The 15,703-nt window shown below is 40.5% G+C and overlaps 1 protein-coding gene across 1 annotated transcript in view; it reads left to right on the forward strand.

Moving 5' to 3' along the window:
- The window catches only part of LOC108695834 (collagen and calcium-binding EGF domain-containing protein 1), a 204,272-nt gene that overhangs the window by 170,494 nt on the left and 18,075 nt on the right, over positions 1 to 15,703 (forward strand). The window contains exons 3-5 of the mRNA XM_041569798.1: positions 461 to 513; positions 3,646 to 3,780; positions 13,796 to 13,933. Coding sequence (XP_041425732.1) covers positions 461 to 513; positions 3,646 to 3,780; positions 13,796 to 13,933 — 326 coding nt within the window. The remainder of the gene's footprint in view (positions 1 to 460; positions 514 to 3,645; positions 3,781 to 13,795; positions 13,934 to 15,703) is intronic.

Raw genomic sequence — 15,703 nt, forward strand, 5'->3', positions numbered from 1 at the left:
CCCAATACTCCAAGTAAGGGCTATACAAAATGTATTTGCTGTGACGGGGTTGAAGAACTTGACTCCTATACAGAACCTTGGCCTTAACCCAACTAGCCTGACTACCCAACATCAACCTTTTATGTATAAATTGTTATCAATCCCACCAACATTGTTCCAACATCTGGTTCAAAGCCTTCCCTGAAGAGTAGAGGAGCAAGCGAAGTGAGGACCAACTTCGTATTACTCCCCTTGGTTTTAGAATGAGATGTTGGACAGGCAGGTATCTGGATACTTTTGTCCATATAGTGTATATTTTCTGGTAAATTGATCCTTACTGTCCAACCTACCAGCTGCCCTTGCATTGTTTCATTATTTAATACAGTAAAATGTATCAAGAATTCCACTCTGTGTAGCTTGTGCTATAACACAATGCTATTTTATTATATGTCCGATATTTTACTTTTATTTTGTCTTTCAGGAAAAAATGCTGCAAAGGATATAAATTCGTCCTGGGTCAGTGCATTCCAGAAGGTACGTGGCTTTCTGCTAAGTGTAGAAACATGGGAACGGTTCCAGGCCGCAACCCAACTGTCCCTCTTGCTTGACCTCTATATATGTGTGTTTCATTTATTTATAACTGGAATCAGTCTAGTATTTGTTTTGCTAATAGAGTGTAAGCTCTTTGAGACATGAGCTTCCATCAAGCTGTGCAATGGATCAGTGGCATAACTGTAGAGGAAGTAGACCTGCAGTAGCCTCCTTTATAGCAAACAAGAAAACCCCCCTTCCGAGTGGGCGGATTCCAGACAGGGAGTGGGCGGAGTCAGAGTGGGAAGTTGGCGGAGGTGGGAAGAGGGCAGGAGGATGGGGATCGAAGTGCGCTCGGCCCTTCTGAAGATTTTTTTGCAGGGGGACATTCTAGTTACACTACTGTAATGGATTCTCAGTCCCTGTCAGTGCAGTTGTATATGATTGTGCTAATCGAAACCTGTATGTTTTCCTTTGTTGCTATAACAACTGAGTAATACAGGTATGGAATTCGTTATCCGGAAAAGCTCTGAATTGCAGAAAGGCCATCTCTCATAATATCCAATTTTGAAAAATGATTTCCTTCTTCTCTGTAATAATAAAACAGTAACTTGTACTTGATCCCAACTAAGATATAATTAATCCTTATTGGAGGCAAACCCAACTTATTGGGTTTATTTAATGTTTACATGATTTTCTAGTAGACTTAAGGTATGAAGATCCAAATTACAGAAAGATCCATTACCCAGAAAAGCCCAGGCCCTAAGCATTCTGGATAACAGGTCCCATACTTGACAATACTGCCATTAGACAAATTACAAAGAGAAAATAAAACCTGAGGTTTAATTGCCCTTGAAATCAATCAGATAAGAGACAGTTGCCATTGCCCTGTATATTAGAAAGCCATTCTGAGCTTGACAATAGGCAATTTGATCAATCTTGTTCTCATTAGAGCCAATTTACAGTACCTCACTCCTTGGTCCTAATCCAAAGGATTTACACCATTAACTCGAACCTTTCCATTCCCCCCAAGGGCAAGCAAAGCTCTGCAGGCGTTAAAGTTTATCCGTGCATTTCATGGGGATTAGCAGGTCTTTGGCATCCCGACTCGTCATGAGTCATAACTTATGGCAGTTGATGACCAGCTTGCATTAAAGCCCCCTGAAGTGGAAAGGGGTAGATTTCAGAGAACAATCCCATAAAAGTGGTTTCTTTGGCATTAATGTGGCTTATAGAGATGCAGAATGTCTTTCTTCCATTCGCTCCATGTGATGACAGCTCTTATTCCCTGCCCCGCCATCGGGGTCTCTCTCAGCTGAGAAAGTACGGTTTAGATTTTTCACATTCCATTTATTAATAACGAAAATATTTTTTCGGTGAATGGATCTGCCCTCTAAACTATTATTAGTCAAAATATATCCTGATCCAGAAGAACAATTGGTACTGGCATTTATATTCTCAGAATGTAGCTATAGGGATAATAGACTTGCGCTTGGAAGAGGTCCACCACTTAAAGGCCAAGTGTATTAATACAGGGGAATACTTACGGTATTCTAGCACTGATTTATGTGATCTCTCTGCACTGAACACACCTATGGGGCTGTTCCTGCTGAATTACCCATGATAGTATAGATTTATAGTACCCCTCTGTACAGGCTATAAGTACATTTAGAAACTGTTCCTGCTGAACTGTACTTAGTATAAGGCATTACCCATTCTGAAAGTAAATTTAGGGACTGTTCCTGCTGAACTGTACTTAGTATAAGGCATTACCCATTCTGAAAGTAAATTTAGGGACTGTTCATGCTGAATTGTTTTTAGTACATGGAAATTTCTATGAGCAAATGTAAGGGTGTATCCCAGCTAATACTATACCTGGGGTAATCTATTACATGTGATTATTAGCTGGCCACATCCCCAGTAATGGCAGTGCCCCCATGGCATCTAGGGGGTTATTTATCAACGGTTGAATTTTTTTATGAACTTGAATGAACTCATAAATTGAATGGTTTCTTATTTAAGAGAAACCTCGAATGGAAAAAACTTGATTTTGCTAGTTCAAGTTGCGAAACCCGAAAACTCGAGTTTTTGGGAAAAAAAACCCTCTAATCGCTCGAATCAGGAAAAAACCCTCTGAAAACAACTCGAATATCATGCAGGCTGTTAACATATTCAAATGGTTCAAGGGACCTCTGCCATTGACTTCTACATGACCCCAGACTCAAGCTATTTCCAGGATCGGGGTATGATAAATCTCGAAAAAATTCGAGATTTAGGGCTTTTTTTAACCCGAAAATGTGAGTTTTGACCAAAAAAAACAACTTCCAAACTCAGATTTTTGTAGAAAACACAACTCAAACCTTAGTAAACCTGCTTAGAAGAGATGGAAAGCTACTGAAGCAGTTTATTGCCAATAGATTAGCCACAATAGTGCAAGCGATATGACTATATCTATTCTGCAGAATGCTTTACCATACCTGAGTAAACAGCTCTAGAAGCTCTCTCTGTTTGTTTAGGATAGGAGCTGCCATATTAGCTTGGTGTGACATCACTTCCTGACTGAGTCTCTCCCTGCTCACTCATAGCTCTGAGCTCAGATTACAGCAGGGAGGGAAGGAGGAAGGGGGGAAGGGAGAGGGAGAGAGGAGCAAACTGAGCATGCTCAAGCCCTAGCCCTGGAGGTTTAAGCTGAAGGCAGGAAGTCTGATACAGAAGCCCATGAGTACACAATAGAAGGAAAGAAATGTGGTGTTTTTTTTGACAGAGGACTCAGAGCAGCATTACTTTGAAGGTTCACTGGTGTATTTATATAGACCTTTCTGATAAAGCTTACTTAATTTTAGCCTTTCCTTCTCCTTTAAGGTACGCCCATGTTAGCTTCTTTTAATGGTATAAAATGCTTGTTTAGTAACATAAGTGCTATATTGTGTTATAACCTGGAGAAAAGGGCCACAGCTGTGTGTAAGTGAAGGGCACAGTTCTTTATGGTGTCAAGGTGTGTTTTTATTAAGGGAATTTATCCTCATGCACTAGAAAGTATTATCTGTATCATTTTGTGTCTTCTGCCACCTAAACACTAGTACAACACAAGGGTAAGTCATGGAGTCATGTTTTCCTACTATTTATTTTTGGCAGACTATGATGTTTGTTCAGAGGCACCATGTGAGCAGCAGTGCACAGACAACTTTGGGAGAGTCCTGTGTACGTGTTATCCTGGGTACCTGTATGACCGGGAGAGGCACAAGAACAGAGAGAAGCCCTATTGCTTAGGTAATTATATTACTATTATTTTTTTCTGTCATCCCTTCACTCTCTTCTGTGTTTCATGCTAGCCGGTGCCTCTTTTTCATGCTGAACCTTTTGCAAGTGCTTTAATTGGAGGACATTTTGCTGGGATTAGTCCTTCTGGCAGTGAATCCTACCATTATAACTTTCATAGGGTTTGACCAGCATATGCTCAAAGGCCTAGATCATCCTGTAGCTTATAAAAACTGTGATCCCCAACCAGTGGCTCGTGACTAAAATGTCTCACCAACCCATTGTTGCTCCCAGTGGCCTCAAAGCAGCTGCTTATTTTTTAATTCCAGGATTGGAGGCAAGTTTTGGTTGTATAAAAACCAGTTGTACTGTCAAACAGAGTCTCCTGTAGGCTGCCAGTCCACATAGGGGCTTCCAAATAGCCAATCACATCCCTTATTTGGCACCCCAGGGACTTTTTTCATGCACATGTTGCTCCCCAACTCTTTTTTATATTTGAATGTGGCTCACAAATAAAACAATTGTGAATCACTGCTATAAGAACATTCCAACAAGCACATGGCATGACCATAGTCAAATGAATAGAACAATGTTTAGCCGGCCAGAGCATTAAAACATTCCTAGTGCTACTGCTTGACCATATTATCCAGTAGCCAATAAGAACATTTTGTCCTTAATATGGAGGTTAATTCCGAAACACTTCACAGACAATGGAATGGTTAATGGAACAGCCCTCCAGCTCTTCATACCTTCTTCATCGTATCATTATATGTCCTACATAAAGACAGTGAGCCTTTAGCCTTCTCCCTCTGTATCATGGCTGTCCAAGTAAAACCTACAGCCCCGATGTGATTGTGATTTTCCTATGGCCCCAGTATGGCCAAGATCTCCAAAAACCATCATTGTTTTATAATAATCTGGCCCCTTTCATGTCATAGCAGATTACTATCCAGCGGCATGAAAAATCTTGGACAGCTTGGCTCTTTATGGTCACTATGGAACTTCTTGATCACTTCTAATGTCTGTTGATGTATTGGCTTTCCCTTCGGCTAAGGCAATTTGCCATGGACACAGTGAACTGCAAACACTTAAGAACATGAGGCTAATATTTGGACGGATTAGACTCCAATATATAATCTTAATGCAACATAAGTAATTTGGTATTTACCTACTATAATGAAAGCCAAGTTCATGGCATTGTTCTATCACAGACTGACAAAGCCAATGGAGTAGGAGAATATTTATTGGAGGCACTTGTGACCATTATGTATCAAGGTCCAACATAAACCACACAAAGCTCTGTCTCCTCCCCATACACTATTGCTGCTTTCATAGGGAAAACAAAGCCCTGGCACTACAAGACTCATTCCTTAGCACTCGTTTAGTAACTCATCCCTTGTCCTTCTCTTGAATTGTTTTATTCAATTATGTTATTATAAATATGCACAAGCCTCATGCATTTTTCTGAGATTGCTAATTGTTTGGAAGACAGAGGAATTCATAAACTTAATCTCCAGTAATATTTCTTTTTTTTTTTTTTTTAAAGTTTCTCCTTAATAGTCAAAAATCGAAGCAGGGATTAGAATTTATAATCAGGGTCTGGCTGTCTCAGAGGGAAATAATAGATAGTTTAAAGGAGTAGTTCACCTTTGAGTTAACTTTTAGTATGTTATGAAATGGCTAATTCTAAACAACTTGTCAATTGGCCTTCAATATTTCTTTTTTATATTTTTTTTAATTATTTGCCTTCTTCTTCTGACTCTTTCCAGCTTTCAAATCTAAAAATGCAAATCTATTATTATTGCTATTTTTTATTACTTGTCTTTCAGTTCAGGCCTCTCCTATTCATCTTTCAGTCTCTTATGCAAATCAATGCATGGTTGCTAGGGTAATGTAGACCCTAGCAACCAGATTTTTGAAATTGCAAACTGGAGAGCTGCTGAATAAAAAGCTAATAAAATAACTAAAAAAACACAAATAATAAAAAATGAAAACCAGTTGGGAATTGTCTCAGAATTTCACTCTCTACATTATACTAAAAGTTAACTCAAATGTGAACAACCCCTTTATAAAGGCCTCTATACCATACATTTACAGTTTGTTGTAGGTTTGTATTTAGTCCAGGGGAATATATATGCTGACAGTTGGATGGTTACTCATATACAGACTAGGAGCAAATGTAGGGTTTCTCGCTGCTAACCCTATGCCTATAAATGGTATCACAATTGCCTTGGCCACACCCCTAATTTAAGGGCCACAATACTGTACATTAAAATTGTGCTTTCGATTTAGTACAGGGGAACACCTGGCCATTGCATTGTATGCCACTTAACAGGATAGGAACAATCATAAGATTTCTTTATTCTAACCCCGTTAAAAATTCTTTGCAGGCAGCTTTAGCTGGCCACACCCCATGACATAAGACCACACCCATTGGGACAGCCCCCTGGTGAGAGCTTCCAGCGTTGGTCTTCAAATGGAAAGCAAAGTAAAGAGATTAATAATTCTCTCTATTGATATTTGTATAAGACAAATGTGAAGGGGAAAATGAAAGCATTGAGGGTCAACAAAGAACCTTTGATATATTAATATTGTATCTATTGTAGATAATCGGCAAGAAATTACCTTTAATATTCCCTATATCCATCTCTCAGTCTTGTGCTCCCCGGAGGGGCTTTAGTGGAATTCACTCACATGTTCCTTTGATGGAGCTTTAGAGTCTGTTATATTGTCATTGAATATAATAGGCTAATTAATAACAATGCTCAAAGTATTTCTCTTGTAACTGATATATCAGTGTCTAATGAATCACTGTCACGGTAAGAGGCAAGTATCCCACTGTAATCTCTATTACTGTCATTAGAAGGCAGCGTCCGACAAGCAACGGGATTTCCCGGATCGGCCTTTAGGAATTTTGTCATGGACCTGATGATAGAAACCCATATTACCTGTATGGAGTAGAGTCATTTATAAAGTGCTTTCTAAGCAGATAATTGCTAATATATACCCCAGGGACTGTATACAGAGCAAACACGGCACAGGCTTCATCTATCATATTCAACACACCCAAGAGTACGGAATGTTGGTTAGAGGGGAAAACCCACAGTCAATGAAATACATATGATGAGAGGAGATTAGAAAGTGAGATAAGGACCCTGGAAACCAAAATATGATTGAGCTGAAAGTTAAGGTTGGTGTCTTGCTGAGAGACAAGGCATGGAATGGCATGGTTATTGGAACAAGGAGGTGCTTTTTGGTTGCACTTGACCCAAAGTTGTGCTCATTTCTTTTGCCTTCTATGTCCAGCAAAGGCATGGACAGGATAGGGGGGCTTCTTCAGTTGTGGTGGCCTTTTTTAGTTGGGGTGGCCAGCTGATTCTGCTTCCTTCTACTGTGGGGCTTCTTTTCAGTAACTAGTGGATGGTGCAAAACTCCAGGAACACTGCAAGAGGCTGTTGTCTCCGCTGTTTAAAAACTGAATTTTGGAAGAAAATTTAGATTTCAGCAACAATAATCCCAAAATACCTTTGGAATACCTTCAGGGTCGGATTCGGGGGCCTGTGGCTACTGTCTTGAGGTCCCCCTGTGACCCCCCACCCACCCATACCACAAAACCCCCTCTGGGGCCCCTGCTGAACTCGCATACCCCTCACTCCCACGTGTTCTCGCACCATTTACCTTTCACAACCAGGACCAAGAGGAGGTTCAGGGCAGCCGTGACAGGGACCGAATCTGGGCCAGCAGGGCCCATGAGAGCCAGGGCCAATAAGGTTTTCTCCCAGTCCGACCCTGAATACCTAAAGGTTAATTAATTAATACCTAAAGGGTTTGTTCGTCTTCAAATTAACTTTTAGTATGATGAAGAGAGAGATATTCTGAGATAATTTGCAATTGTTTGAATTTTTTTACAATTTGTGGTTTTTGAGTTATTTAGCTTTTTATTCAGCAGCACTCCAGTTTGTAATTTCAGCAGTCTAGTTGCTAGGTTCCAAATTACCCTAGCAACCATGTATTGACTTGAATAAGAATATGAATAGGAGAGGGCCTGTATAGAAAGACGTGTACTAAATAGTAGCATTACCAAGAGTTGTGTAGCCTCAAGAGCATTTGTTTTTTAGATGGGGTCAATGACCCCCATTAGAAAGCTGGACAGAGTAAGAAGAAGAAGGCAAATACTTAAAAAAACTATATATAAAAAAAAATCGTTCAGGAGCAATTGAAAAGTTGCTTAGAAAAGTAATAAAATATGACATTATGGCAAATGGCAGTTACCACTGAAAGGACAGACTCTGACTTCTGCCTAAAAGTAACAGTTTTAAATCAAATTCACAGTGATAGTTTATATAAAACATATAGAGAATGGAATTCTCAGTATTCTAGTAGGAGTCTAATTTTTTTTAAACTTTTCCTGCATTTTATTGATATGATGGATGAATGTTCTGTGTTTCATATTTTCCCTGTCTCACCCCAGACTAAGGGAGGATATTTTACAGATGATGTGTTTATATATATACAGCCCCCTATCATATAGCCCCCTGTTATATATCCCCTGTCTCTCTTCCCAAAGGAGGATATAACAGACAAAAAAATAAATAAACAAAAACATAAAATAATTAAAATGTATAGTAATAGCAAACATCATAATTAAAATATAAACAAGTCAGACTGTATAGTTTCCATATTATCAAAGATATCATGTATTAAGGCAATTCGAGTGATCTTATTATAGGAAAATCTATGTGCCAACTGCTTCCCGACACTGACACCTAGAGGCGGTGAGATAGAATCAAATCTTGTTCAAATGGATAATTCTAGGGGTGTCTGTGCCGCAAACCAGAGTCACATTTTAGAACATCATACTGCTGAATTCATACTGTTTTGTTTTAGGAATATGTAATTAGATGTTACTGGGCCCCACAGCAAATTAATTTTCAGACCCCCAAAATGTCTAGAGTAGTGATGGGCAAATTTCTCCCATTTCGCTTCGTTGAAAAATTACAAATTTCCCGTGTTGTCTTTGCATTATTTAGCTTTTTATTCAGCAGCTCTCCATTTTGCAGTTTCAGCAATCTGGTTGCTAGGGTCCAAATTACCCTAGCAACCATGCACTGATTTTAACAAGAGACTGGAATATGAAAAGGAGAGGCCTGAATAGAACGTTGAGCAATAAAAACTATCAAGCTGCTGCTGAAGTTGCTCTGCCTGTTGGTGCTGCATTCTAAACCAGATATTACATTCAGCACTACATGAAGAGAGTAGCCGACCTTAGATGATCACTAAGTGTTTCTGAAGCAAACACATCTGGTTTACCAGTGCAGGGCAACAGTACATGAGATTTTCATTACTTTAAAACACTTTAATTTTTTGGTGTTACTGTTCCTTTAAGCTCACAGTCAATAGTGACAAAGTCCTACTCAGGGGCATTCCACCAATGAGGAGCTGAGAAACTCGCCTTAATCGGCAGCTTCCCCGTTGTTGGTAACAAAGAGCCGAAGAACTGTTTTTTCAACCCAGAAATTCGGCTCTTCTAGTGCAGAGATTGCAATTGCTGTAGCGCAGAACAAAGGCCACCTCAGACGGCAAAATGGGCAGGATCACCCCTGGTCCTACTTAATATAAATGGAGCCGTGGAAATTATTTTACGCCAGCAACCAATAAATACAGCTGGGCTTTCTTCTTCAAGTCAAGGGATCCAACCTCTTGCTTATTGTTAGCTGATTAATTAGCTCAGGATCCTGGTGCAAGTAGTGGCTTTCAATGTACATTGTGCCCATTTAACGTAAACCGTTCCATTACTGTGCCAGGTCCCTGTATACAGTATATGCCTAGAGAGGTCTTTATTGGCACAGAAAGCTGCACAGTTCAATTAAGGAAGAAATATTTGGAAGTTTCTTAGTCCCGACTGCATGGAGAGAACTGGACAAATGTATTGTGATCACTGAGACCAATAAGTGCAGCTCAGAGCCACTTGCCAAACAGGACAGTGCCGACAGGGAGATGGGCCGGTGCCAGGATTCTCACGTTTCATCCTCGTTTCACCTTAACAGGGAGCCCCTGCCTTGTTCCCCCCTTAGCAACGTCTGCTACTTACATTACTGTATGAAGCATATACGGCTCAGTTCATTATTACAGTATAAATTAGCACATTGTTGTCATAGGGCAGATGTAACTTAGTAAACTGTCCTACAATAGTCAGCGTTCTGGCAGTTTAGTGATAGTCTCTCTCCATCGAAAATGCCTGGGGGGTAAGTAAAGGACAAGGAATATCAGTAACAATATTGGAGATTTTGCATTTCAGCTGTAAATAAAAGCAGAAGGGTTTAGTGAAGGGCTTGGCTGTGGCAAACTAAGGAAAGGAAATTTAACCATCAGTATAGGAAGGGTTCCTTTTAATTTACCATGTAAACACGGATGTTCTCTATGAGTCAGAGGTGGGTGGAATTCCACTTCTCTACTACTCTGTACAGCTGTAACATAAGTGTGGTTAAAAAGGGTGGTTCACCTTTAAGTTACTCTTTAGTATAGAATGGTCAATTCTAAGCAACTTTTCAATTGGTCTTTATTTATTTTTTTATAGTTTTTGAATTATTTGCCTTCTTCTTCTGACTCTTTCTAGTTTTTGAATTATTTGCTTTTTTTCTTCTGACTCTTTCCAGCTTACAAATGAGGGTCACTGTCCCCATCTAAAAAAACAAATGCCCTGTAAGGCTACAAATGTATTGTATGTTTGTATTTATGTATAACTTTATTTGTAAAGCGCTGTTAAGGAGCCGCAGCACTGTACATTGCATAAAAGTACAAGTACAAAGTATACACAGGGAAGACAAATCACATAATAAATATATACAGAATCATATCAGGACAAGGAGCTTAAGTGCTATGTGGTAAGAGACATGGTGGGAAGGAGGTCCCTGCCCCATAGAGCTTACAGTCTAAGTGCATGGGAGGCATATTCAGGCCTCTCCTATTTATATTCCTGCCTCTTATTCAAATCAATACATAGTTGCTAGGATAATTTGGACCTTAACAACCAGACTGCATAAACTGCAAACCGGAGAGCTGCTGAATAAAAAGCTAAATAACTCAAAAACCACAAAAATAAAAAATGAAAACCAGTTGCAAATGGCCTCAGAATATCCCTCTCTACATCATGATAAAAGTAAAGTCAAAGGAGACAACCCCTTTTAAATTCACTTTTACGATGTTGTAGAATGGCCAATTCTACACAACTTTTCAGTTGGTCTTCATTATTTATTTATTTTTACAGTTTTTGAACTATTTGCCTTTTCCTTCTGACTCTTTCCAACTTTCAGGTTGGAGTCACCGACCCCCATCTAAAAACAAACGCTCTGTAAGGCTACAAATGTATTGTTATTGATACTTTTAATCACTCATCTTTCTATTCAGTCCGTCTCCTATTCATATTCCAGTCTCTTATTCATATCAATGCATGGTTGCTAGGGTAATTTGTATCATAGCAGCCAGATGGCTGAAATTGCAAACTGGAGAGCTGCTGAATAAAAAATCGAAATAACTCAAAAACAATCAATAATAAAAAATAAAAAACAGTTGCAAATTGTCTCAGAATATCAGTCTCTGTGTCATACTAAAAATTCGTTTAAAGGTGAACAACCCCTTTTTGCAAATAAGTGCAGAAAAAGTGATGTTTGCAGTAATTGCAAGGTGCTCACCTCCTTGAAGGGGAACCTAGATGTTTATGGGGTCAGTTAGCTTCTTTTAACTCTGTGAGTTTGAACTGATTTTCAGTAGTGATGGGCAAATTTGGGGCATTTCGCTTTGCCGAAACGGCCAAAAATTTGTGAAACGGCGCCAGCATCTTGTTTTTCATTCCGGCATCCGTTTTTGACGCCGGCGTCCGTTTCTTGGAAGTCCAAGAACAGCATTCAGTGGAATGGTGTGAGTGCAGGAAGCAACACAAAAGAATTTGCGTTGAATTCACGCGATTCGTCACCGGCGAATACATTTGAGAAACCGCTGCAAAAATTCGCCAGCTGCGCCACTGTCCAAAAAACAGACGCCGGCGTCCATTTTTTTGACGCTGGCGAATTTTCGCGGCGATTTCGCAAATTTATTTGCCAGCGGCGAATCGCGCGAATTCACCGCAGATTAGCACCTGTCGAATAAATTCACCCATCACTAATTTTCAGCCCTCATGGGTGGATCAATATAGGGCAAGTTTGCACAAGATAGATGCCCTATTTGCACTTTCACTACATTCTCCCCCTGATTAATATCTGGGATAGGATTTTCTACTAACACTACATTGCATTTTTTGACTCACAGAAGCCAAAAGCAGAAAGACAATAGAAAATAAACATATTTATTCCAAGAATAGAGAGAGTTGGGGGACTGGTACTATTATAACCAGCAGCCCACTGAGCACTTTCCCCATACCAATCCACTAATAGTTGTGCTATTTAGATAATTGGGTTAGTTTTATATATAGAAGTATCTGTTTGGCTGGAGCGCTGCATCATCTTCATTCCCTTGGATTCAGTGACATGTGTTATTGGACAATTTCATTAAATGTCAGGAATCGCCTGGCAGCCCGTCGGGTCTCGCTGCTTTATAAAGTTCTTCTCTTGTCACAGAATAAATCTTCAGGGCACCGGGGAGTTCTGCCTTTCATTGATGTTGGACACCCCTCGCACCAGATGGAGACGTTTAAGGCGATATTTATTAAAGTCACGCTCGGAAAAATGATTTACCTTGAGGATTATGATCAGTGGCAGAGAAACACCAGAATTATTTATGTGTTTGGAGAGAAAGGCGAGAGAAAGAAACTGGGTTTTTTTAGATATTTGTGATATAATGTGAGTTTAAGGGATTGTTCACCTTTAGGGCTCTTACACACGGCCGTTTTTGCCTGCGCTTCCCGCTTTCTTCCATTCAGCCGCAATGGAGCGCAGGAGTAGACACAGTCAATTATTTTGAAGGGGGCTGTACTCACACAGACGCATGTATGCGACAAATGCATTCTCAACCTGCGTTTGGCACATATATACATCTGTGTGGGTACAGCCCCCTTCAAAATAATTGACTGCGTCTACTCCTGCGCTCCCCTGCGGCTGAACGGAAGAAAACGAAACGCAGGAGAGTGCAGGCAAAAACGGCCGTATGTAAGAGCCCTTAAATGAACTGTTAGTATGATGCAGAGAGTGATACAGCCCACTCCTCGTTGCCCTTTACTTTGCCTTTAAACATAGAAACATAGAAATAGAATCTTATCAGGAATCACGTTTGGCTGCTCAGAATTCTTTCCCCTCTATTTTTTCTCACTGCAACCCAAATGTAGCTCAAGGATTAAATAGCTCGTCGGGTTTATTATTCTGTAACATTCACTTTGAATTAAAAGCACAAACAGTGCCCTGAATAGCTGCGGGCTCTCAGCGTGACCCTTGCCCGGCTCTGTTTGTATATTTATGTTGGAAAGCCCTGTGCTAAATACGTTAATAACGAGCCATGGTTTGCTTTTCCTCTGGTACATCTGCTCTGTGCAATCTGATGTAAGACTTTCTATATGCTCTCACCATTGGCAAGTACAGGAGAAGGGGATCCCGTGCACCCCAGTACTGACTAAATGCTACACTCTCTTGCTTTCTAGTGCTGCACCCCCAGTCTGTCAGTGATCCCCCCCCCCAACATGGGCTTTGTTGGGCTCTGCAGGAAAGTCCTTCACTGCTAAGTGTCATAAACATAAAAAAGATCTCTGGATCTGCTGGAAAATAATGTAACCAGATCCCTACAGGGGATTAAACTGCACTTCCAGCTTTGTGCAACTTTGGTTAAAACCCAACACTGTGGTTTCTTCCTACATCAGCCAGCGACCGCATTGTGGCCTGACGCAGACCCCGGTTATTGCAGTGTAAGAGGTCTGACATCAAGGGGCAAGTGAGACTAGTGTAAGGCCCTGGGGAAAAGACAGCAGTACTTTTTCTTCTCTTCTCCAACTCCACGGCAATAGATTTCACCCTTTATTCATGATCTATATTCTCTCTAATTCTAGATATTGATGAGTGCGCCTCCAAGAACGAGACGGTTTGCTCTCATATCTGCATCAATACCCCGGGGAGTTACAGATGTGAGTGTCCTGAGGGCTACTCCCTGGAGGAAGATGGGAAAACCTGTACAAAGGGATCACAAGGTACACTCTCTATATATTCTCTCTCTCTCTCTCTCTGTCTCTCTCTCTGTCTCTCTCTGTCTCTCTCTCAATATTTATTTATCATGACCATATGAAACTCATATGATCACTAGTGATGGGCGAATTTCATCCGTTTCGATTCGATGACAATTTGCGAATTTCCTGCACAATTCGAGAAAAGGCGAAGAATTTGCGAAACGCAAATTTTGACACCAGCAACAATTCTGACACTGGCGACAATTCTGATGCCCATTAAAGTCAATGGACACGTAGAATTGTTGCCAGGAGCGAATTCACTGTGAATCTCCATGTTTCGCCGCTGGCGAAGAAATTCGCAAAATTGCTGCGAAATATTTTGATGCCAGCCAATTTTTGCTGGCGAATCTTCGTGGCAATTTTGGGAACTTATTTACCTGCGTGAAACGTGGAGATTCGCAGCGAATTCGCTCCTGTCGACAATTCTAAATTCGCCCATCACTAATGATCACAAAGTCAGCCACTCAGTGGTCCCCATATAGATCCACCTGTATATAATATCACGTAAGGCAAGGCACTCCTTATTTAATATATATATCCTAATAAACTGATTTCATGTACCCTGTTATCGTAAAGGACAAGGAAAGTTAAACTTAAAAGTAGGTAGAAATGTTTTGGGCTTCTGTACCAGCCCAAGGCAACCACAGCCCTTTAGCAGTAAAGATCTGTGTCTCCAAAGATGCCCCAGTAGCTCCCCATCTTCTTTTCTGCTGATTCACTGCACATGCTCTGTGCTGCTGTCACTTACTGAGCTTAGGGACCCACTCACAATATACAGTACACATAGAATAGATATGTCACATTATAAGGCTGATTAGTAATTAATACAGATAATTACTACATGGCAGCACAGAAACCAGTGCAATTAGCATCAGAATTTAATATTCAGCCCTGTAGCATCAGCTTATATTACAGGGGAAGCTCATTTTCTGCTGGATAATTAGTGACGAGCCCTAAGCTTAGCTTCTCAACAGCCAATCAGAGCCCACTGAGCATGTGAGTGTCACAGACACTTTCCAAGATGGTGACCCCCTGTGACAAGTTTGAAGTCCTGGATCGTTGCTGCTATTGACAAGCTCAAACTTTAGCCTCGTGCAATAAGTTCACTATATAAAATATGCCATTTTTAGCCACATTAATTTTTAGAGTTAAGTTGTCCTTTAAAGCACCAGCAGCTGACATATTCTGAAGCCATTATAAAGATTGCTCATTAGTGCGAGTGGAGTGTGAATTTCTGCTCCATGTGCCTGTACTCGGCCATCGCAGTGTCTCTGGGTGCAGTCGCAGGAGAAGGTTGATGCCAGCGAGGGGCCTCGCTTATCCACAGTCCCACGTGCCATTACCTTAATGTCCCTATCATATTTATGCCCCAATATGATGAATTTTATCAGGAGCCAATTAACATGACTGTATGTTGTTGGAGTGTAGGAGGAAAGCGTAGTATTACGTGAAGGAAACCCAGGCAGACACAGGGTGATATACACATTCCTTGCAGATAGTGCCCCTGGCTGGAATTAAATTCAGGACCCAGCACTGTACGGCAGAAGTGATACCCACTGAGAAACTCTCTAATGCCAGTCTATAGGGACAGGACAGACAATATTTAAAATGCCACCATCTGCAGAATACAGGCTGTAAACTGCCGGCTCATACTGTACATGTATCTATTTATATTCTGTGTTTCCGGTTTATTCATTTATCTATGCCATGACAATATTCCCATGGGAACTCAAA

This window comes from Xenopus laevis, chromosome 1L, assembly GCF_017654675.1.
Source record: "Xenopus laevis strain J_2021 chromosome 1L, Xenopus_laevis_v10.1, whole genome shotgun sequence".
NCBI lineage: Eukaryota > Metazoa > Chordata > Amphibia > Anura > Pipidae > Xenopus > Xenopus laevis.